This window comes from Podarcis bocagei, assembly GCF_964188305.1.
Source record: "Podarcis bocagei genome assembly, chromosome: 10".
Classification (NCBI taxonomy): Eukaryota; Metazoa; Chordata; class Lepidosauria; order Squamata; family Lacertidae; genus Podarcis; species Podarcis bocagei.
The window spans coordinates 7,827,683-7,852,423 of record NC_138135.1 but is presented as its reverse complement, the minus strand read 5'-3'; the positions used below and the strand labels follow the sequence as shown (position 1 = coordinate 7,852,423).

General features: G+C 48.4%; 1 protein-coding gene across 1 annotated transcript in view; it reads left to right on the top strand.

The window, feature by feature from the left end:
• Positions 1–265: 265 nt before the first annotated feature.
• The window catches only part of LOC308595583 (uncharacterized protein), a 48,943-nt gene continuing 24,467 nt past the window's right edge, over positions 266–24,741 (top strand). Inside the window, exons 1-10 of the mRNA XM_081209992.1 lie at positions 266–383; positions 7,491–7,652; positions 8,730–8,857; positions 12,026–12,134; positions 16,116–16,232; positions 16,617–16,678; positions 18,788–18,922; positions 20,848–21,033; positions 22,952–23,054; positions 24,260–24,401. Coding sequence (XP_081066118.1) covers positions 329–383; positions 7,491–7,652; positions 8,730–8,857; positions 12,026–12,134; positions 16,116–16,232; positions 16,617–16,678; positions 18,788–18,922; positions 20,848–21,033; positions 22,952–23,054; positions 24,260–24,401 — 1,199 coding nt within the window. The 5' untranslated portion in view covers positions 266–328. The remainder of the gene's footprint in view (positions 384–7,490; positions 7,653–8,729; positions 8,858–12,025; positions 12,135–16,115; positions 16,233–16,616; positions 16,679–18,787; positions 18,923–20,847; positions 21,034–22,951; positions 23,055–24,259; positions 24,402–24,741) is intronic.

Genomic DNA, 24,741 nt, shown 5'->3' with positions numbered 1-24,741 from the left:
GCCGCCCTGAGGACTGGCGCCTTTAAAAAGCCAAGCGCGCGCCGAGGAGAGCGCACGCTTTGCGCAGCGAGAGAAAGGAGAGGCGGCGCTCGCTGCCCCACCGCGCCGCCTGCCTGCCTGCCTGCCTGCCTGCCTGCCTTGCTGCCCCTCCCGACCCCCGACCCCCGACCCCCAGCCCCACCTCCTCCTTGGGGCTGGACCCAGACCCACCCCCCGCACGTGCCGGACTCGCCCGGGGAAGCGGAGCTTGGAGAGGCGCCCGCGGTCAGTTGCGCGCCGGAGCGCAGCGCTGGAGGCGGTGGCGAACCCGGAGCCGGTTTGCGCGGCGATGTCGGCGGACGCGGATCACGCGCGCAGGCGGAGGCACACGCACGACAACTGCGGTGAGGGGTCGCTTATCTTCCGTGGGGAAGGGGGCGAAGTAGGGGCCGGGCAGGAGCATCTCCCCTAGAGGAGGAGGAACAGCTCTCCAGATTTTTTAAATAGTTGTCCTTTATTAGGCATAGCTCTCCAGATTTTCATGGGCTTTTTTTGAGAGGTCTTTTTTCCAGCCCCACCCGGGGATCGAACCGGCGACCTTCGGCATGCAGAGCCAGGGGTTGCACACTGCTGGAGTGATGGCCCTCGAGTGGATAATATAGAATTGGAAGGGACCCCGAGGGTCATCTAGTCCAACCCCCTGCGACGCAGGAATCTTTTGCCCAAAGTCGGGCTTGAACCCACAACTCTGAGATTAATATTGTGCACATGTGTACGTCTATATTGCTGGTTTAGGTTTTGCAAAGCACCTTGATAAGATGTTTAGCTTTAAAGGTGGCATAAAAATATTTTTAAAGTCGTCTTCTTTGGTGATCCCTCGTAGCCGAGTAAGATTGTCTTTCATAAACACGGTTTTAACAATGAGTCCGTAAGTGATTGTGGAGGCCAATTCTGGATCCACACGTCCTTCCATAGTGGGGACACTGGTTTCTGGGTGGGACTTGATCACGGTGTGGATTTGCCAAGCGTGCCTTCCTCTTAGCACGTTTCTCTCTTGTGTCCTGAGTTTGAGTGTCTTCAAAGCCCATGACACCTTTGGCAAAGGCTGTTCTCCAACTGGAGCGCTCGCAGGACAGTGTTTTCCAATTGTTGGTGTTCATACATTTTTATACATTTTTTATATATTTTTATACATTTTTTTATTTGCTTGTATATGCATATACATGTATATGTACATGTTTATACATTTTTTTTAGATTTGCCTTGAGACAGTCTTTAAACCTCTTTTGTTGACCACCAGCATTACGCTTTCCATTTCTAAGTTTGGAAGAGAGTAGTGTAATAATTATAAATGCAGCTTTTAAAATAAATTTGCACCATGAAGCTAGAACGGACTCCCTCTGGAGATTGTGGACTCTCCTTCCTTGGTGGTTTGGATGGCAACGTGTCATGGATGCTTTAGCCAAGATTCCTGCATTGCCCTTGTAAGGTTAGCAGATTTTTTTCTATGAATCTGGGGACACGTCAAATAAATAAATAGATAGGTTTGTGACGTTGATGCTGCAGCTAAGGCGGTGGCAGAGGGGTGGCCATCGCCTTGACCTCAACCGCCACATTTCCCCTTCCTCAGAGGCTTCTATCTCCTTTCTCCATGAGCCTGGGCAGCCCCTGCGTTGTGGGTTTTTCGTGGTGGTGGTGGGGAAGCGGTGCGCTGTGGGTCAGGCATGGAAGGCGGAGAAGGAAGGCCGAGAGCGGCAGCTGTGGTGAGGTTCGGACAGCGCGATGCCTCCCTTCCCATCAGAGCAGCCCCAATCCCATTCCTACTTGTGTGCAAACAGGAAAGGGCAGTGAACCCTCAGCTGGGAAGGGAGGCTTCACACTGCATTTTGGAGCAGCCCCATCCCAACTCCTCCTTGTGTGCAAGCAGGAGGGGGCAGGGATCTCTCAGGCAGCGCAATGCCTCCCTTTTCAATGGAGCAGCCCCAATCCCATTCCTACTTTCGTGCAAGCAGGAGGGGGCAGGGATCCCTCAGCTGGGAAGCAAGACTTCACACTGCCTTTTGGAGCTGAGGGCCTCATCAAACCGAAATCCGGCCCTGCCTCTATCCCATCTTAAAATGGGGCATGCTTTATCCCATCTTAAAATGGGTCAGGCTGGAGAGCGAGGGTCCTCTTAAGGCAGGCTTCCTCAACCTCGGCCCTCCAGATGTTTTGGACTACAATTCCCATCATCCCTGACCACTGGTCCTGCTAGCTAGGGAGCATGGGACTTGTAGGCCCAAAACATCTGGAAGGCGGAGGTTGAGGAAGCCTGTCTTAAGGGATGGGTAAGCAAACGAAGGCCGGATCCGGCCCAGTTGCCTTCTAAATCCGGCCCGCGGACCGTCTGGGAATCAGCATGTTTTTACATGAGTAGAATGTGTCCTTTTATTGAAAATGCATCTCTGGGTTATTTGTGGGGCATAGGAATTCATTCATTCTCCCCCACAAAATATAGTCCGGCACCCCACAAGGTCTGAGGGATAGTGGACTGTGCCCCTGCTGAAAAAGTTTACTGACCCCTGTCTTAAGGCATTTTGTACAAAGTCCCCCACCTGTCCATAGTGGTCCGGAGGATTGAAGGGTAATTAAGATTTCAGATTTGAAATGCTGGAAAGATGAGATCACCCTGCTGCCCATTGATCCAGCCAATCGCCCTGAATTCTTGGGGATTAGCGGACCTTGGCATTTCAAAGAGGGCGAGATAAATGGATGGAGGATAACGCTATCGCTGTGGCTATTGGCCACACGCAGTACAGCTCTGAAAAATACTATTTGCTGGGAATTCCTAGTGAGGAAAGTGAGTTTTGCGGTCAGATCCTGCCCTTTGAGGCATCTGGTTGGCTGCAGTGAGAGCAGGATGCTGGCCTAGACAGGCCTGATCCAGCTTGTAGGATTCTTCTTCTGTTCTTATTTAAAACAGAGCATCCATGAGGTTTAGCTCTGTCGACAGAGCACGAGACTCTTAACTTGCGGGTCGTGGGTTCGAATCCCACATTGGGCGAAAGATTCCTGTGTCGCTGGGGGTTGGGCTAGATGACCCTCGTGGCCCTGTCTACCATTCTGTGATTCTGTATCCTGCTTCTAGAAGCCAGACACCACAGGGAATTAAGGGAGAAGTTGCATTCGTTGCTTCATAACAGCGCCCAAGCTCTTGGAGCCGAAAGCACTCGTTTTTTCCCCATCTTCCAGAGTTCCCTGATAAAATCAGGTTTTATCTTGATAGCCTTTGACCCTAAATTCTTCCATTGTCTTGTCTCCTCCTGCACCTCTTTAAAAAGAAAATTCTGGGTCACCAACAGGGCCTCTTTCACGGCCTTGGTGGATAAGATCGTGTTTGCGTTGCGATTGCGTGGGGCTCTGCACGTCTCTGCTTCAAACCCTCACCTTGCAGGGGAAGCAAGTTCCCACCCATGTTCAGCTGAAACTACAACTCATTGGGCAGAAAACTTGGAGGCTGACAGTAGGGGGCGCTAAAGCCAATAGCACCATCTACGTCAGGCATAGGCAAACCCGGCCCTCCAGAGGTTTTGGGACTACAACTCCCATCATCCCTGACCACTGGTCCTGTTAGCTAGGGACGATGGGAGTTGTAGTCCCAAAACATCTGGAGGGCCGAGTTTGCCTATGCCTGATCTATGTTGAGCATTGAAAGCAGCATCTTACCACTTTAAACAGCCATGGCTCTCCCCGTAAGCATTCTGGGAACGGTAGTTTTCTAAGAGTGGTTAGGAGAACCCATTTTCTCCCTCTTAGCAGAGCTGAGATTTCCAGAGTGCTTTAGCAACCAATCCCTCTTCCCAGGGTGCTCTGGGAATTGTAGTTCTGCGAAGGGAGTATGGGTCTTGTGTTAAAGCTCGGCAGCTTTTTAACAAACTACAGCTCCCAGGATTCCTTGGGGGAAGCCATGGCAGTGATGGGATGATACTTTCAATGTATGGTTCAGATGGGAGCCTTAGTTGTGTTCATTCATTTCAGCTCACCTACTCCTAGTGAAAAAGGGATGCGGGTGGCGCTGTGGGTTAAACCACAGAGCCTAGGACTTGCCGATCAGAAGGTCGGCGGTTTGAATCCCTCCAACGGGGTGAGCTCCTGTTTCTCGGTCCCTGCTCCTGCCAACCTAGCAGTTCGAAAGCATGTCAAAGTGCAAGTAGATAAGTAGGTACCGCTCTGGCAGAAAGGTAAACGGCGTTTCCATGCGCTGCTCTGGTTTGCCAGAAGCGGCTTAGTCCTGCTGGCCACATGACCCGGAAGCTGTACGCTGGCTCCCTTGGCCAGTAAAGCAAGATGAGTGCCGCAACCCCAGAGTCGGTCACGACTGGACCTAATGATCAGGGGTCCCTTTACTTTTACCTTACTCCTAGTGAAACTTAGTTGAATATGACCTGATGTTTTCATTTCTGTTCCTGGGATGTGTTTTTCTATTCTCTGCAATGGCTGGCAGCAGCTGTCCTGGGTTCCAAACGAGGGTCTCTCTCCCAGACCTACCCTTTGATCGAAGCTGGGGCCTTCTGCATGTGGGGCACACGCTCTGGGTCAGGAGCGAGCCCCACCCCTGCTGGGAGACCAGGGAGAAGACATTCCAGGTTGCTGTGACTCCCAGCAGCCTCGTTTCACATGGCTGGTGGCCAGGGATGCTGTGAGCTGTAGTGTAAACACTTCTGGAGGGCATCAGGTTGGGAAAGGTTGCTCTAGGCTTCGGGGCAGGGAGCTAATGCATGGAAAGGCAAACTTGTTGTTGTTTAGTTGTTTAGTCGTGTCCGACTCTTCGTGACCCCCTGGATCAGAGCACACCAGGCACTCCTGTCTTCCACTGCCTCCCGCAGTTTGGTCAAACTCATGCTGGTAGCTTCAAGAACACTGTCCCACCATCTCGTCCTCTGTCGTCCCTTCTCCTTGTGCCCTCCATCTTCCCCAACATCAGGGTCTTTTCCAGGGAGTCTTCTCTTCTCATGAGGTGGCCAAAGTCTTGGAGCCTCAGCTTCAGGATCTGTCCTTCCAGTGAGCACTCACGGTTGATTTCCTTCAGAATGGAGAGGTTGGATCTTCTTGCAGTCCATGGGACTCTCAAGAGTCTCCTCCAGCACCAGAATTCAAAAGCATCCATTCTTTGGCGATCAGCCTTCTTGATGGTCCAGCTCTCACTTCCATACATCACTACTGGGAAAACCATAGCTTGAACTATATGGACCTTTGTCAGCAAGGTGATGTCTCTGCTTTTTAAGATGCTGTTTAGGTAGGCAAACTAAGGCCTTCTAAATCTGGCCTGCGGATAGTCTGGGAATCAGCGTGTTTTTACATGAGTAGAATATTTCCTTTTATTTCAAATGCATCTCTGGGTTATTTGTGGTGCATAGGAATTGGTTCATTTCCACCCCAGAATTAGAGTCCGGCCCCCCACAAGGTCTGAGGGACAGTGGACCTTGCTTAAAAAGTTTGCTGACCCCTGAGCTAACGCATCGCGTCCCTTGGTTTCCCTGTGGGGGTGGGGGGTGGGGGTGATTCCCTCTCTTCTCCCTCCTTCCTTTGTTGATGTTCATCCCAAGACGTCTTAAGGCTCCAAGACGGTTAAGCTGCCCTTAATCTCTCAGTGGTGTCTAATTGATTGCCTTGGTGCGCATCATGTGAGCCCCACACCCCACGGGCTGCGCATAATTCTCCTCGCCATCATCTGATGATTGCGCCAGTCCCTTGGTGTCAGGTGGCAAGTCCATTGGCTTTCTGTGGGGCTGTGATTTCATGGCGCAGCAAATATTTTGCTCGCTACAATCCTTACAACTCCCTGGTCCTGAATGGGGTAACTGTGCCCCTGAAGGACCAGGTGTGCAGCCTGGGAGTCATTTTGGACTCACAGCTGTCCATGGAGACGCAGGTCAATTCTGTGTCCAGGGCAGCTGTCTACCAGGTCCATCTGGAATGCAGGATGAGACCCTCCCTGCCTGCAAACTGTCTCACCAGAGTGGTGCATGCTCTGGTTATCTCCTGCTTGCACTACCGCAATGCGCTCTATGTGGGGCTACCTTTGAAGGTGACCCGGAAACTACAACTAATCTAGAATGTGGCAGCTAGACTGGTGACTGGGAGCGGCCGCTGGGACCACATACACCAGTCCTGAAAGACCTACACTGGCTCCCAGTACATTTCCGAGCAAAGTGTTGATGCTGACCTTGAAAGCCCTAAAAGGCGTTTTTGTTTTCGAGGCTTTTTCGGTTAATTTGTTTTTGTGACTGTGTGGAACCCAGTTCAGCTACTGATTGATTGTGTGACTGCAGTACATTGTTTATTGCTTTCATTTTATGGATCAGTGGTCTCGTTAGATAGTAAAATTCATGTTAAATTGCTGTTTTAGGGGTTGCTTTTAAAAGTCTGGAACGGATAAATCCATTTTGCATTGCTTTCTATGGGAAAGCGCGCCTTGGTTTTGGAATGCTTTGGTTTTGGAACCGACTTCTGGAACGGATTAAGTTTGAGAACCAAGGTACCACTGTATATCTAACGTCCGAAAGGTATCTTTTTAAAGGACAGGGCCAGTCCTTCGTTGCAACCTGGGAAACTGGGATTTCCCAAAGCTCCCTGTTCTTGTGTACACACAGCAGTGCAGAGAAACATCTGTGGAGCTATTCTGATCCCTTTGGAGGAATGTTCTGTACATAGCAGAGTGGTGTCAAATTCCTAGGGGCTCACCATATTAGCAGATTTTTAATCCCCCCCCAAGAGTTGTGGGCCACTTTCAAGGCTGAGTTACCAGTACAGGGTTATAAAGACAAGGATTAACCGCCTGAGAAACAGTTTCTATCCAAATGTGATTTTGGTTTTAAATGCAATGTAAGGAGTCTCTATGGGAGTATATTGTATTTTAAAAATATCAGAGTTTTTAGGGGGCTAACCAGGTTGGGATAGCTGGGATAGCAGGCTTGTTGGTTTTGAAGGCCTTATGTAGATTTTTTTTCCAGTTTCGTTCTTCTGTATGGGACAATGATAATAAAGATTATCTTTTTCAACCAATTTTTTTTATTAATTTCCAAATTTTTAACAACTACAACATAACACATAAAACAAAACATATGAAAAACAAACAAATTTCTTCCAATCAAAATCCAAGCTAATTTCCATTGTTAAGTGACTTCCTCAAATCCTTCCTAACTGATTTTCATTAAATCTCATTTTAGCAATTTTCCAATATTCATTTTCTAATATAATTAACTAGTTCAAATTACTAACTTCCTTTCTTTGAATCATAGTCTTAGAGACAATAAAGATTATCGAATCGTATCGTATTTTTCCGTGTATAAGACTAGGTTTTTGCCCCTTAAAAATAATGTCAAAAATGTGGGGGCGGCTTATACACGGAGGTCATACCCCCCCCCCATTTTCTTAAACCGGAGTCGCCCCAAAATAGGGGGCGTCTTATAGATGGGAAAATACGGTAACTTCCAGCATTTATCTGACAGCCATTCTGTCTCCCCTTCCAGACTTCCCCAAAGAACTGGAGCCGAAGGCCGACCCACATCGGAGGGGGTCTCTCTGCGACCGGCACTGCGCTGCCGTCAACAACACCCATGGGGACGTGGGGGACCTCCATTCGGGGTCCCACCAACTCATGCATGGCATCCTGACCCCCAGGATACTGCCAGGTAAGGTGTGGGGGTGGAAACGGGGAGCTTCTATTGTAAAAGGTAAAGGGACCCCTGACCATTAGGTCCAGTTGTGGCCGACTCTGGGGTTGCAGCACTCATCTCGCTTTACTGGCCGAGGGAGCCGGCGTACAGCTTCCGGGTCATGTGGCCAGCAGGACTAAGCTGTGTCCGGCGAACCAGAGCAGCACATGGAAACGCCGTTTACCTTCCTGCTGGAGTGGTACCTATTTATCTACTTGCACTTTGAGGTGCTTTCAAACTGCTAGGTTGGCAGGAGCAGGGACCGCGCAACGGGAGCTCACCCCGTCGCGGGAATTCGAACCACCGACCTTCTGATCAGCAAGCCCTAGGCTCTGTTGTGGATTTCATGCTCTTTATTCAGCTCATTGTAGTGAGGAATGGAAGTTTCCCCGAAATGTCTGCTTTATATACTTTATTTACACAATTGCCCCCATGTGATTGGCTAATTCCGGGTTTCTCCCGTAGTCCAGTCAGGTTGCAGATTCACTTCCACCTGGAGTTGGATTGGGTGGCTCCTGTGGACCAATCAGACTGCTGCATTCTGGAATCTATTGTTCCAGGACCAATCAGACTGCTGCATTTTGGATCCTATTGCTCTAGGACCAATCAGACTGCTGCATTCTGGATCCTTTTGTTTTAGGACCAATCAGGCTGCTGTATTCTGGATCCTATTGCTCTAGGACCAATCGGACTGCTGCATTCTGGAATCTATTATTCTAGTACCAACCAGACTGCTGCATTCTGGATCCTATTGTTCCAGGACCAATCAGACTGCTGCATTCTGGAATCTATTGTTCCAGGACCAATCAGACTGATGCATTTTGGATCCTATTGCTCTAGGACCAATCAGACTGCTGCATTCTGGATCCTATTGTTCCAGGACCAATCAGACTGCTGCATTCTGGATCCTATTGCTCTAGGACCAATCAGACTGCTGCATTCTGGATCCTTTGTTCCAGGACCAATCAGACTGCTGCATTCTGGATCCTATTCAACTCAGTACATAACAATACCCCTGACGTGTCCGGATGCCTCTGCCCGCTTCCTCCCTAGTGTTTTCGAACCCTTCCTGCTGCCCCCACCACTCCGAGGAAGTGCCGACATGCGATGGCTGCCTGGTCAAGACCACCCTCACCGCAGAGAACGAGGTCGAGGCTCACAAGCTCTCCAACAATTACAAGGTGAGTTCCTGGCAGGGAGAGGAGGGCGGGCGATGGCAAAGGGCAGAGAGGAACGGAGCCCGGTGTGCCCATTTCAATTCCTGGGAATGGAGTTGGGAGACGCCCTAACCTGGGGAGAAAACAGCAAAGACCCAATGAAGAGAGCACAGCACAGGTTATATTTTTTTGAGAATCCTCCAGGAAAACAATCTCTCAAAGGACCTGTTGATGGCATTTTACCATTGTACTGTGGAGAGTGTATTAACTTACGTTCTCTGTGTGTGGTTTGGGAGCTGCACGGTCAGGAGAAAAACAGTGCTTTCCAGGGTTGTAAAGACTGCGGAGAGAATAATTGGGTGCACTCTTCGCACCTTGGATCAAATCTACGCTTCCAGGGGCCATAAGAAAGCTGCAGAGATAGCGCAGGATAGTGCGCACCCCGGAAATGATCTCTTTCAGCTCCTGCCTTCTGGAAGAAGGTACAGGGTTATAAAGACTAGGACTAGCCGCCTGAGAAACAGTTTCTACCCAACTGCGATTTTGGTTTTAAACACAGTGTAAGGGAGTCTCTGTGGGAGTATATTGTATTTAATTATGGGGTATCAGAGTTTTTAGGGGGCTAACCAGGCTGGGATAGTTGGGATAGGAGGCTTGTTGGTTTTTGAATGTCTAATGTAGATTTTTCAATTTCGTTCTGTATGGGACAATGACAATAAAGATGATCGTATTGCATCGATTATCGTATTGTAGAGCCGGCACAACCGCGAGGTGAGGCGAAGCGGTTGCCTCAGGCAGCAGATCCAGTGTGGCATTTTTTGTTTCGCCTCCAGCTGCAAAACGTTCTTGCTGCCATTGTTGCTGTCTGATTCCGCAGGCTCTTCTTATTCATTTATTTCTCAAAATATATACACCGCTTGGTTGCAAACAGCAACAGCAGCAGCAAAAAGGTTTTGCAAAAAGATAAAGCAGGAAGGTTGAGGGGAAATGGCAACAGCATACTAATAAAATAATAATAATAATAATAATAATAATAATAATAATAATAATAATAATAATAATAATTTTATTATTTATACCCCCGCATATCGGGCTGGGTTTCCCCAGCCACTCTGGGCAGCTTAAAAGGTAAAGAGACCCCTGACCATTAGATCCAGTCGTGGCCGACTCTGGGGTTGCAGCACTCATCTCGCTTTATTGGCTGAGGGAGCCAGCATACAGCTTCCGGTTCATGTGGCCAGCATGACTAAGCCGCTTCTGGCGAACCAGAGCAGCGCATGGAAACGCCGTTTACCTTCCTGCCGGAGCAGTACCTATTTATCTACTTGACTTTGACGTGCTTTCAAACTGCTAGGTTGGCAGGAGCTGGAACAGAGCAACGGGAGCTCACCCCGTTGCGGGGATTTGAACCGCCAACCTTCTGATCAGCAAATCCTAGGCTCTGTGGTTTAACCCACAACGCCACCCGCGTCCCCAGGGCAGCTTACAGCACATATAAAAAATGGTAACACATCAGACATTAAAAACCTCCTGATACAGGGCTGCCTTCAGGTATCTTCTAAATGTCAGATAGTTGTTTATTTCCTTGACATCTGGTGGGAGGGCGTTCCACAGGGCGGGCGCCACCACCGAAAAGGCCCTCTGCCTGGTTCCCTGCAGCCTCACTTTTCGCAGGGAGGGAACCACCAGAAGGCCCTTGGAGCTGGACCTCCGTGTCCGGGCAGAACGATGGAGGTGGAGACGCTCCTTCAGGTATACTGGACCGAGGCCGTTTAGGGCTTTAAAGGTCAGCACCAACACTTTGAATTGTGCTCGGAAACGTACTGGTACTTTCAAGACCGGTGTTATATGGTCTCGGCGGCTGCTCCCAGTCCCCAGTCTAGCTGCCGCATTCTGGATTAGTTGTAGTTTCCTGGTCACCTTCAAAGGTAGCCCCACGTAGAGTGCATTGCAGTGGTCCAAGCGGGCGATATCCAGAGCATGCACCACTCTGGTGAGACAGGTGGGGTCTCAGCCTGCTTAGCACATGGAGCTGCTAGACAAACATGGACTAAAATGACCTCTACTTTTCTGCGCAGCAGGGTAGGTTTTTGGTTTTCTGCTCTTTCCTGGAGGCCCCAGCCAAGTCTGCTGAGTGGTCCAGGGTCCAGTTTGAATACATTGAGAACAATGGGGTGCAGTTTAAGTAAGGTGAAAACTGAGGGGGACCAGAGACCCAGATAATTGAGTTTTTGGATTCTGTAGGTTAGCAGTGGGGAACTCTCAGCTCATGCACCTGGTGACTTTGAGGCTGGATTACTGCAATGCACTCTATGTGGGGCTGCCCTTGGGTGTGGTTCAGACGTTCCAGCTGGTGCAGAATGCTGCGTCCAAATTGCTGACGGGAGCTTCTGGTTGAGAAGAGCTGACACGATTGTTAAAACAGCTGCATTGACCATCTGCTACCCAGCTGGATTCAAGGTTCATGTATTAATTCAGGAACCGCCAGAACCCTGATATCCTAGCCTGATTATCTGCAGGAATGTCTCGGGTTATTCCCCTACGTTGGTGAGGCTCGTTTGACAACAACAACGACAAGAAACCGAGCCTTTAGCGTCGCTGGCCCGGTCCTGTGGAACTCTCTGCCACTGGAGATTCAGCAGACGCCGTCTGTGCCAACTTTTAAATGCCCGCTGAAACCTTTTCTGTTTCTCAAGGCCTACGTAGGCAATTAAGAGTGCACACCCCACAGTGGCCTTACTGCTGTTTGTTTTTGCTTTGTTTACGCTGTTGTAAACAACGGTGATATATTTCTGTGATACAGTGGTGCATAAATATTTTTTATAAAAAAATGAGTTTGCGGGGGTGGGGGGAGCAGGTTAGTTTCCCTCGCTTGCCTCATATCTTGGGTTCTACAAATGCTAGAAACATTATTATTATTATTATTATTATTATTATTATTATTATTATTATTATTATTCAGCTGCTCCAGAGGGGCAGTATCTCCCTTTGCCTTCCTGCAGACGTTCATGGGAACATCACTTTCAAACAGCCATGGCTTCCCCTCTCAAGAGTCCCAGAAATTGTAGTTTGAGAACCTAGAACCTCTCTCCTCGAACTATAGATCCCAGAAAGGGCTTGATTATGCAACACAGCTTTAAATAGCTTTAATAGGTGCCCCTGTAACAGACGACCTCTTTCTCCCTCTTGTAGTTTGGCTTTAAGAAATGGAAGAGCCACGTGACAGCCAGGCCCTGGGAAGACCGCTCGGAAATCGTGAAGGAGCTGTACTCTGACCTGAACATAATTAAAAGCCCTGCAGGTAAAAAACAGAAATAAATACCCGGTTAGTTTCCTACTGCTGTTCTTGTCTAACAATCACCTGGACATAAACATCAGGACGTGCTTGTATTTTTTAAGAGGCCAAACCTCCCGTATCTTGTTGAAGGACAGACTTGTTTTATGAAACTTTTACCCCACTTTATCCATTAAACGCCCCCATTTAAAAAAAAAGTGGAAAAAGTGCATATAAAACTCTATTGAAAAAGATCTCAAATACTAGTAGAATTGTGAAGGTACAACAACAACAATATTTATACATCGCTCATCGGGCTGGGTTTCCCCAGCCACTCTGGGTGGCTTCCAGCAAAATATTAAGATACAATAATTCATCAAATATTAAAAGTTACCTTAAACAGGGCTGCCTTAAAATGTCTACTAAAAGTCTGGTAGTTGTTTTTCCCTTTGAAATCTGGTGGGAGGGTGTTCCACAGGGCGGGCGCCACCACCGAGAAGGCCCTCTGCCTGGTTCCCTGTAACTTGGCTTCTTGCAGGGAAGGAACCACCAGAAGGCCCTCAGAGCTGGACCTCAGTGTCCGGCCAGAACGATGGGGGTGGAGACGCTCATTCAGGGATACTGAGCCGAGGCCATTTAGGGCTTTAAAGATCAGCACCAACACTTTGAATTGTCCTCGGAAACGTACTGGGAGCTAATGTAGGTCTTTCAGGAATGGTGTTATGTGGTCTCAGCGGCCGCTCCCAGTCACCAGTCTAGCTGCCGCATTCTGGATTAATTGTAGTTTCTGCGTCACCTTCAAAGGTAGCCCCACATAGAGCGCATTGCAGTAGTCCAAGCGGGAGATAACCAGAGCATGCACCACTCTGGTGAGACGGTCTGTGGGCAGGGAGGGTCTCATCCTGCATACCAGATGGAGCTGGTAGACAGCTGCCCTGGACACAGAATGGACCTGTGCCTCCATGGACAGCTGTGAGTCCAAAGATCATCCACTCTTCCCCTCTGCCAATGCAGAGAATCCACGGCTACAGCTACCCTCATAGGTTGGCCGTCCAGCCTTCTTCAAAACCTTGACTGATGAAGAGTCCACCTCGTTCCAAGGCAACCTCTTCCACCAAACTGCTAGGAAGCTCTTCCTAGTTTTTAGTTGAAATCCTCATACATGAGTTAGGCACCGGGCAAATGTCATCTGGAGAGTTTTAATTATTTGAGGCCCAGCACTGGAAAATTCCACTGTCCTGTAGCAACCCAGAAAGGTCTCTACCTGCATCATATAGTTAAAAGTAGTATCCTGCAACTTTAAACAGTCATGGTTTCCCCCAAAGAACCCTGGGAACTGTTCATGCTTAGAGTTTCCTTGAAGACCCTATTCTGCCCACAGAATTACAATTGCTGTGATAACAGAAAAGACAAATATGAAAAAGTATTTCACCCATATTAGTCTAAGTTGTATAAAGGTCAAGTAATCTTTTTTTCCCAAAAAACAAAACAAAGCACACACACAGATGAATACTTACAGAGATAGCATTTACCAAAGATTCATTTTTTTTAATATAAATGTTTATTGGATTTTCACAAATTATAAAAACACACACAATACACAATACAAACATACACACACAAAAACAAACATGTATAATTTCGAATCCTTTTTTTCTTAAAACTTACTTCACCGACTTCCCCGTACCTCCCCTTTCTGCATCCCAATTCCCAAATTTATTTCAGCAAATCCTCCCCCTTAATTTTAACATTTACCAAAGATTCAGACTCTCAAAGACAAATGATGAATGACCCTGTAACTGTTCAAGAATTATGGGATGCCATAAAAAAATTTCAGAAAGGAAAGGTACTGGGCCAGAAGGACGGTCGGCTTTTTGCCATAAGTCTTTTGAAGATGTACTTTTACAATCCTTTCAATGGACAATGAACAATATTTTACAGAGCGGTAAGATTCCAGATAGTCAGAGAGAGGCTAACATTACACTTATACCTAAAGAAGCTCAGGACTTGATTCTGATGAAAAACCATCGACCAAATTCCTTACTGAACAATGATTATAAGTTACATCAATTTTGTCAGAAAGGTTAAAAAAGATTTTGCAGGATTCAATTTATCATGATCACTGTGAATTCCTGCCTAAAAGACAGTTAAGAGATAACGTGAGAAATATATGGGATGCTTTGGAATATCTGAATTGCCACAAGAAACGAGCTGCTTTGATTTTTTTGGATGCAGAAAAAGCCTTTGACAAGGTGAATTGGGTATTTTTGTTTAAAGCACTGCAAGAAATGAACTTTGGAGGTAACTTTATTAAATGGGTAAAAATGATCTACAAATTACAGACAGCCCAGATAATTGTTAATGGGGAAATTGACAAAACCCTGTGAGATAACAGAAGGGGACAAAGCATTGACCCCATTACCTTTCATTCTGGTCTTGGAAGTCTTGCTTAGAGACATTAGACAAAATGTGAGAATTATCGGAATAAAGATTGAAAAAGAAAGTTATGGGCCTTTGCTGATGACCTGATATTAGTTCTGGGAAATTTGATGCAGGGAGTGGAGATTCTTATGAACAAAGTAAGTGATTTTGGTATGTTAGCAGGCTTTAAGGTTAATGACCAGAAAACAAAAATATGAACAAGGAATATGACAACAGAAGATCAGAAGGTTTTGATGAAGAAAACGGAGTTTCCAAATCAAAAAGAATTAAAATACTTGGGTATTACTATGACAAGTACGAATTGTATGTTGTTTCAAAATAGCTACCGTATTTTTCGCCCCATAAGACGCACTTTTTCCCCTCCAAAAATGAAGGGGAAATCGGGGTGCGTCTTATGGGGCGAATGCCTGCAAGCCTCGCGCGCCCGGCAGGAGGTCCCACCGGGTGCGCGAGGCTTGGGGCGGCAGCGGACTGCTTGCCGGCACGCAGAAGCTTGGGGCGCGCTGACCTCAGCTTGCCCCAAGCTTCTGGATTAGCGCAGGGGTCCGCTAGCCCTGGGAGAGGCGCCCGGCTCTCCCACGCTAGCGGAGACCTTGCCGGCACGCAGAAGCTTGGGGCGCGCTGAGCTCCGCACGCCCCAAGCTCCTGGTGTAACGCAGCGCATCTGGGGGGGAAATAATTTTTTTCCCCTTTATTTCCCCCCCAAAAATCTAGGTGCGTCTTATGGGGCGAAAAATACGGTATGTTAAGACACGGGCCGAAATCAAAAAGAGATACGTCAAGATGGGAGATGCTAAAATTATCATTGTTGTGTAGAATCTCAGTGATAAAGATGAATGTTCTGCCTAGAACGACGTTTTTATTTCGAATAATACCTATTTCGACTAATGATTCACTGTTTCAACAATGGCAAAAAGATTTATCTAAAATTCTATGGGGGGGGGATGACCGAGAGTCAAAATTAAAGCATTGCAGGATTCAAAAAAAAGGGGAGGGTTGGGTTTACCTGACCTGAAATTGTATTTTGTGGCTTCTGGTTTGGTGTGGATGAAGGAGGGGGTGACACTGAGAAATAAGAGACTCCAGAACTCAGAAGCACATGATTTAAGGTTTGAATGGTGTGGATATTTGTGGGGCGGTAAAGTCAAAGCTGATGTGGATTTCAAAAATCTGATTAAGAATTTGGAATAAATATGAATCTAGAATATGTCCAAAGACACCCGAATGGATTTCGCCACAAGAAGCTTTTCATAGAAAAGAGGAGGTTGGTAAAGAGAAGCCGCTAACTTATCAAGAGTTATTAGAGTGGAGTCAAGAAGATCATAAAATTAAAACAAGGGGAAAGTTAACAGTGGAAGGTTATTGTTTCCAGTGGTTTTCTCATTTACGACTAGCGAGAGAGATTTAAGTTGGATAAAAAGACTTTTTGGTGAAGGTCCCCTCCTCTCTCCTGTGCGTCCTTGAGGCCTTACCCTCCAAAGTCCTCTGCGTCTGAAGGAAGGGGGTGTGGGAAATGCGAGTCTGGGATAGACTTTGTGTGTTTTAAAAAACGAATCTTCTACCTAGGCTCTATGCTGACATGTGGAAATATTTTCTACCTCCTCTGTTTCGGATGGTGGCTCTCCTTGCTCTACGTCCTGGTCTCCATCCTGATGTTCCTCACCATCCTGGGGGTACCCTACGGTGAGTACAGAGGCCTTAGCACAGAATTGTAAAATTGTAGAATTGGGACCCCAGGGTCATCTAGTCCAACCCCAGGAATCTCAGAGCATACGAAAAGCAGTTGAGGCTGCGCTCATGTTCAAGATCCAGTTTCGGGGAGGAGGGAGGGACTTGCAAAAGCAATGGATGAGTGGAAAATTCAGGACAGGTATGTTTGTAAGAACTCATTTGTCTAGTGGGGAAGCGTTTGGACTTTGGAACTACCTTTGGATCTTGCCCCAGCCTACAGAAAGGGGTAGCTTCGGCTGGGGAGGGCGGGATATAAATAAAATTTATTATTTATTGTTATTATTATTATTATTTCTTTGCTCCGGGACCTCACCTGTCTTTCTCCCCCCTCCGCAGGTAAGCTGTGTTGGAAACTTGCGGGATATTTCCTCTGGCCGTTTGGAAAAGTCATTCAAAAGGTAGGAGACCCAAACGGAAGCTGGCAGCCGTCTGTCCAGGACACAGCCTGCAGCCGTTGATTTTTACAGAACAGCGACTTTGGGCGTTTTTGAGAGGTGCCGGCCAATAATGGCAGCTGAGGAAGCTGCGTGTCTTTAGGGCAGAGGGTGAGGGAAGAGGGGGGCGGTGGCTTGTGAGATGAAACCTGCCTGCTCCTCTGGGGTGGGGGGTGATTTCGGTCCTCGCCTTACGGTCACTTCTGGAAAGAATATGCAGGCCGAAATGCAGCCGGCCTTTGAATAATAATAATAATTTATTATTTATACCCTGCCCATCTGGCTGAGTTTCCCCAGCCACTCTGGGCAGCTTCCAATGAAGTGTTAAAAACAATACAGCATTAAATATTAAAAACTTCCCTAAACAGGGCTGCCTTCAGATCTCTTTTAAAGACAAGATAGCTGCTTATTTCCTTCACATCTGAAGGGAGGGCATTCCACAGGGAGGGCGCCACCACCAAGAAGGCCCTCTGCCTGGTTCCCTGTAACTTGGCTTCTCGCAGTGAGGGAACTGCCAGAAGGCCCTCAGAGCTGGACCTCAGTGTCCGGGCTGAACAATGGGGGTGGAGACGCTCCTTCAGGTATACAGGACCGAGGCCATTTGAAATGATGTTCACTTCTCCGAATTCTGTACTGCTGTTTAAAAAATTGCTTAGCCATGTGAAGATAGCAGTAGAAAAATACATGAGAGTGGAGTGGGGAGAGAATTGCTTACAAAAATACCGTATGTTCCGGCGTACAAGACGACTTTTCAGCCCTGGAAAATCACCCCAAAATTCGGGGGTTGTCTTATACACCGGGAATACACATTGGGAAGGAGGAGAAGGAGGCGGTGAGCAGAGGTGCCCCTTCTGCTGTCGCTCCTCCTCCCTCCCCACAGAAGGGGACACAGCTCGCCCGCCCACCAAACGCCTTGCCTTGGGCTGCTGCGATAGCAGAGGCAGCGGAGGGGTGCGCGCTCTGCCCCTGGCAGCGCTCAAACTCTAAAACTCTAAAATTGAACGGCAAAAGTTAGGGGTGGTCTTAAACGCCCTGTCGCCTAATACGCCGGAATCTACGGTATGTTTATTAGAAGAAATGTGCAATGATAACACATCTTTGTGAGGACTCTACCACCTCCAGTACAGACCACCTCGGATGCGGTTTTAAAACCTATACAGCCGTACCTTGGGAGTCGAACAGAATCCGTCCCGGAAGTCCGTTCGACTTCCAAAGGGTTCAGAAACCAAAGCATGGCTTCCGATTGGCCGCAGGAAGCTCCTGCAGCCAATCGGAAGCCCCGTTGGACATTTGGCTTCCAAAATTACATTCAGAAACTGGAACACTCACTTCTGGGTTTGCGGCATTTGGGAGCCAAAAAGTTCGACAACTAAGCTGTTGGAAAACAGAGATACGGCTGTGTTTAGTTTTGTTGTGCGTTGGCAAAACGCCTTAAGTCTACAGTGAACGCTCGGGTTGCGAACGTGATCCGTGCTGGGTGCACGTTCACAACCCGCAGCGGTGCGTCTGCGCACGTGCAGGTTGGGATTCGGCACTTCTGCGCATGCGCGACCGCCAAAACCCGGAAGTAACCCGTTCCAGTACTTCCGGGTTTCGGCAGTCTGTAACCCGAAAAAACGCAACCTGAAGCATCTGTAACCCGAGGTATGACTGTACAGTGGTACCTCGGGTTACATACACTTCAGGTTACATATGCTTCAGGTTACAGACTCCGCTAACCCAGAAATAGTGCTTCAGGTTAAGAACTTTGCTTCAGGATGAGAACAGAAATTGTGCTCCGGCGGCACGGCAGCAGCGGGAGGCCCCATTAGCTAAAGTGGTGCTTCAGGTTAAGAACAGTTTCAAGTTAAGTACGGACCTCTGGAACGAATTAAGTACTTAACCCGAGGTACCACTGTAATGTGAAAGGTGATTCATAATCTATTGTTGTTGTTATTTTATTATTATAATATTTTTCCTAATGTACACATTTTTTGCAAACCGTTTCCCGCAGTAAAAATAATGTCTTGGGCTTTGATTTGGGAAGCGCCCTTTCCCTTCCATGACTTCTTTCTCAACTCCTGCATCTCGCAGACAAAAACGTACCACCGGAACTGCAACATGAAGTTCAGCAAATACGACGCCATCGCAGAAGTGAACGAGGTGAAGGAGACCACGCCCCTCGTCTCCCGCCAGGAGTCGGCTTGCGAGGACAGTGCAGCACACTGGGTAAGGTGGGGTGCTGCTTTCCTAGAATTGTAGAGTTCGAAGGGACCCCCAAAGGCCATCTACTCCAGCCCCCTGGAATGCAGGAATCACAGCTCAAGAATCCTTAAAGGAGAGGGGGCAGACTCCCCCCCCCCACTGGAGGTTTTAAAACAGAGGTTGGAGAAAATGAGCGAGGTCCCAATTAAAGAAGAATGGCAACTGAAGCTGATGAAATATGCGCAGCTTGCAGACATAATGTATAGAATCAGAGAACAAGAAGAACATACGTTTAAAGAAGATTGGAAAATGTTTGTTGAATACCGTATTTTTCGCTCTATAGGACGCACTTTTTCCCCTCCAAAAATTACAGGGAAATGTGTGTGCATCCTACGGAGCGAATGCAGGCTCCTTGGCTTCAGCGATAGCAACGCGAAGCCTCCGAAGCGCAGAGGGAGCGCTCCCCCCACACTCCGGAGGCTTCACGTTGCTTTTGCTGAAGCCTGGAGAGCGAGAGGGGTCGTGCACACCAACCCCTCTCGCTCTCCAGGCTTCAGCGAAAGCCACCTGAAGCCTTTGGAGCGCATCGGGAACTCGCGCTGCGCTCCGAAGACTTTGGGTTCCTTTTGCTGCAGCTGGGAGAGCAAGACTCTCCTGGCTTCAGCCAAAGGAACCCGAAGCCTTTGGAGTGCAGCGCGAGTTCCCGCTGCGCTCCAAAGGCTTCAGCCACCCACCTGCCTGGAAGCCGGAGGAGGAACAGAAGGGTCTCCTTCTGTTCCTTCTCCAGCTTCACTTGAAGGGGCGCTGCGCAGTTCTCCCTCTCTGCGCAGCGCCTCTCCTTCGCAGGAGAGGGAGAACTGCGCAGCACCCCTTCAGCGACGCGCCTGCCGTGGCTTCTGCGCAGACTCTTCGCGTAGGGGGAGCCTTCATCCTGCTGCCCCGAAGAGGTTTGGCGCGGTTATCCCAGAAGCCAGATCCCTCTTGCTGTTCTGGCTTCTGGGATTCATAATATTTTTTTCTCTTGTTTTCCTCCCCCCCAAACTAGGTGCGTCTTATCATCTGGTGCATCCTATAGAGTGAAAAATACGGTATATGGGGGAAAATTGTTTAAAGTGGAGCCTCTGGATATGAATTTAATTCGTTCTGGGGGTCCGTGCGTGCCCTGAAAAACCCTTATCCAGAGGCGCCGCTTTTGCGCACGTGCGCGGCGCAATAGAGCGTTTCTTCGCAAGTGGTGAAACCCAGAAAAATACTTCTGGGTTTGCCGCTTTCGCAACCCAAAGTTTACATGACTCGAGAGTAACGTAACCCGAGGGTCTACTGTACATTTGAAAACGTTGGCAGCATTAAGATAAATTCAGCAGTGTAAACAAGCTTGGATGGATGTAGTAATGGAATACCTTGGCTTAAGAACTTAATTCATTCTGGAGGTCTGTTCTTAACCTGAAACTGTTCTTAACCTGAAGCACCACTTTAGCTAATGGGGCCTCCCACTGCTGCCGCACCGCTGCTGCACAATTTCTGTTCTCATCCTGAAGCAAAGTTCTTAACCCGAGGTACTATTTCTGGGTTAGCAGAGTCTGTAACCTGAAGCGTCTGTAACCCGAGGTACCACTGTACTGAATGGTTTAATTTACCTAAGATATGCAGGGATTTATGATTTGTAAAATGAACCGTGGAAAGAGAAGACGGGAAGTCATTGATACTTTAAGGATGTTTAGGTGAGCATTCTAAATTGTAAAACAGAAAATTTAAGAGAATTATATTTTAAAAAATAAAACAGAGGTTGGGTGCCCCTCTGCCAAGGAGTCTTTAGCTGTGATTCCCGTCATGTGTGAGGGCTGGACTAGATGGCTCTTGGTGTCCCTTCCACCCCTGTGTGTTTCTGACCTGCTGTGGGGAAGCTCTCCCCCCTCACTGATCCCTCCCATTCCCCATCTCTCCCCCAGCGGCGTCCCAGCACCTACGTCTGGCTCCTTTTGGGCTACCCGCTCCTCTCTCTCGCCCACGGCCTGATCTGCTTCGTCTGCTGGCTCCTCGTCTTCATCATCCCCGTGGCCAAGATGAACGGCCGCACCGTCACCAAGCTCCTCCTCCTGCCCCCGGAGCAGGTCCACGTCCAGCGGCTGCGGAAGGTAAAGGTGTTGGCGGGACGGGGGCCGCGGACGTAGCAGAGGGCAGGGCCCCCATGGAGAAAGGCTTGTGGCTTTTTAGCCAAGCAAGCAAGAGACGGCACAGGTAGAACTCCGGAGAATTATCCGAACAGATAAACAAAGATATTTCGTCCCACGGTTCGTGGTTAACCTGTGGAACTCCCTGCCACAGGAGACAGGGATGACCACCAGCTGGGATGGATTTAAAAGAGGATCACAGATGAGGAGAGGGCAAAGCTTCTCGATCCCACTTGCAGGAAACCCCAGAAGGAGAGGGTTGTTCTCGTTTTTGGATCCTGTTGCAGATTTCCCTTTGGTTCGGCCCCTGCGAGAACAGGATCCTGGACTGTATGGGCTATTGCCCTGATCCAGCTGGCTTTTGTGTGTGTGTGTGTGCTTATGTTGTAACGCGGGTGGCACTATGGGTTAAACCACTGAGCCTAGGACTTGCTGATCAGAAGGTCGGCGGTTCGAATCCCCCCAACGGGGTGAGCTCCCGTTGCTCGGTCCCAGCTCCTGCCAGCCTAGCAGTTCGAAAGCACGTCAAAGTGCAAGTAGATAAATAGGTACCTCTCTGGCGGGAAGGTAAACGGTGTTTCCGTGCACTGCTCTGGTTCACCAGAAGCGGCTTAGTCCTGCTGGCCACATGACCTGGAAGCTGCATGCCTGCTCCCTCAGCCAATAAAGCGAGATGAGCGCCGCAACCCCAGAGTCGGCCACAACTGGACCAAATGGTCACGGGTCCTTTTAACTTTTTATGTTATAACATCCCAGGGCAAACACGCAATTCACACAGTCCCTACCCCAGAAGTGAAGCTTTAGCACAGGCGTCGGCAATGTTTTTGTGGCTTGGGCCGGTTCACGTTCCTGCAGACGCTGCTGTGGACCGGCGTGTGTGCACGCGCATGCGCAAACACTATTTCCGGTGCGGAGGAGGTGTGCGCAGCTTCTCATAGGCTGCAGGAGCTTCCCGCAGCCCATGGGAAGCCTGCCAGCGTCGCAGAAGGCAGTCCCTGCTCTGCTCCGCCCTGGTTTAGCGCGGCGCACGGGCCGACTGAGCAGGCAGTGGGGGTGCATGCGCCGGTTAAACGACCACCATGGGCCGCCTGTGGCCCATAGGCCTTAGGATTCTGACCCATTTTAGCAGCATTGTGCATTGACTGGCATCAACTCTGTATCCAGGGCAGCTGTCTACCAGCTCCATCTGGTATGCAGGATGAGACCCTACCTGCCCACAGACTGTCTCTCCAAAGTGGTGCATGCTCTAGTTATCTCCCGCTTGGACTACTGCAATGCACTCTAAGGCGACCCGAAACTACAACTAATCCAGAATGCGGCAGCTAGACTGGTGACTGGGAGCGGCCGCCAAGACCACATAACACTGGTCCTGAAAGACCTACACTGGCTCCCAGTATGTTTCCGAGCACAATTCAAAGTGTTGGTGCTGACCTTTAAAGCCCTAAAAGGCCTTGGTCCAGTATACTTGAAGGAACGTCTCCACCCCATCGTTCTGCCCGGACACTGAGGTCCAGCACTGGGGGCCTTCTGGCGGTTCCCTCATTGCGAGAAGCAAAGCTACAGGGAACCAGGCAGAGGGCCTTCTTGGTAGTGGCGCCCACCCTGTGGAACGCCCTCCCACCAGATGTCAAAGAGATAAACAACTACCTGACATTCAGAAGACATCTTAAGGCAGCCCTGTTCAGGGAAGTTTTTAATGTATGACATTTTAGTGTATTTTTGGTCTCTGTGGAAGCCGCCCAGAGTGGCTGGGGAAACCCAGCCAGATGGGCGGGGTACAAATAAATTATTATTATTATTATTATTATTATTATTATTATTATTATTATTATTATTACTACTACTACTACTACTAATGGTCTCTTGGCTCTGCCGTCTGCAGACAGAAGTTCCCCTCGATGCTGAAGTGCTCCTTTGCTGCTACCGGGCTGTGAACGCTTATTACTACAAATACGCCGTGGATGGGATCAATGTATTTGCCGTCAGTATCCTTTCGGTGTTGTTGCCTTGGGCTTTGCCTCCTTGGGAGTGAGGTTTGCGCGAGAGCTGTGGATCTGGGTCTCTCTTAGCAGAGTAGGATCTCTTGAATGCAGTGATGCCCCTCCTTGGTTTATAAACCTCAATTGCGTTGCATTTAAAATAAAAAATTGAGCAGACTGAATCGGTTAAGCAAAACAGATGGGTTTTCTGCGCGGAGTGGCTTCTGCAGATGTAGCGAGAGCTGAGGAGCAAAACCTGGACAGAGCTGAACACAGCTACTTGTCCAGGGTTGTAAAGACTGCGGAGAGAAAAATTGGGTGCACTCTTCCCACCCTGGATCAAATCTATGCTTCCAGGCAGTGCCATAAGAAAGCTGCAGAGATAGTGCAGGATAGTGCGCACCCCAGAAATGATCTCTTTCAGCTTCTGCCTTCTAGAAGAAGGTACAGGGTTATAAAGGCCAGGACTAGCCGCCTGAGAAACAGTTTCTACCCAAATGCGATTTTGGTTTTAAACGCAGTGTAAGGTAGTCTCTTTGGGAGTATATTGTATTTAATTATGCGGTATCGGACTTTTTAGGGGCTAACCAGGCTGGGATAGCAGGCTTGTTGGTTTTTGAATGCCTGATGTAAATGTTTTCAATTTCGTTGTTCTGTATGGGACAATGACAATAAAGATTATCGTATCGTATCGACCATTCTGAAAAACTTCCTTGCCCATCTTTAAACAAAGAGGTTGCGCACTCTGCACATGCTTAAGAGAACTCTTGACTTTGCACGGGCCTCCAGAGGAGCCTTGGCTCAGATCAGGCCCCAGGTGCAGCCCTAACGTTTTGAAGGTTTAATGTCTTGCATAAGGACTAGAAACCTGTTTTGGTTAAAGCAGGAGCGTTGTTAGGGAGAATGTCAAAAAACTGGCTCTGCTGTCTAATTCAACGCTTGCACACTGCAGCTCGGCCTCAGCCGATCCTTGTATTCCTAGCACCTCCTTGGCTTCATCTTCCCAGAAGGAATAGTAGTAGTAGTAGTAGTAGTAGTAGTAGTAGTAGTAATAATAATAATAATAATAATAATAATAATAATAATAATAATTTATTATTTGTACCCCAGCCATCTCTGGGCAGCTGTTTCTCAGCGAAACCTCCTGCGCAGTTGATGCCACTCAAAAGAAAATACGCACGTGTGTTTTTCCTTTCAATACCTCCCGTCAGATCTGCTCCCTTTGGTTATTGTGACTCTAGTTCTGGGCTATGCGGATAAGCACAACCATTACACCAGCTCTGTGGTTAAGTTCACCTTGGCGCTGCTCTCCATCATGCCCCTCTCGTACTACATAGGCATGGCAATTGCCAGGTAAGAGGCTTTAAGAATTAACCATGAGATTTAGAATCATGGAATCATACAAGGCGTGACCGGAAAGTTCGGTGAACAGCCACAGAAATCGGACAGCGAGAAATAGTCAAATGTACAACCTTACAGGCCTTCAAAGTAGGCCCCCTCTGATACAACGCACTGTTGACAACATTTGTAGAACTGTTGGAAACTTCTGGAGAAGTCCTCTTTTCGTACTGCTTTCAGTTCCCTCGTCACAGTAGCTTGGACATGTGAAATGTTGGGAAATCTGTGCCCTTTCAGTGCAGATTTCAGTTTTGGAAAAAGAAAGATACGTATCCGGTGGGGCCAGATTGGGAGA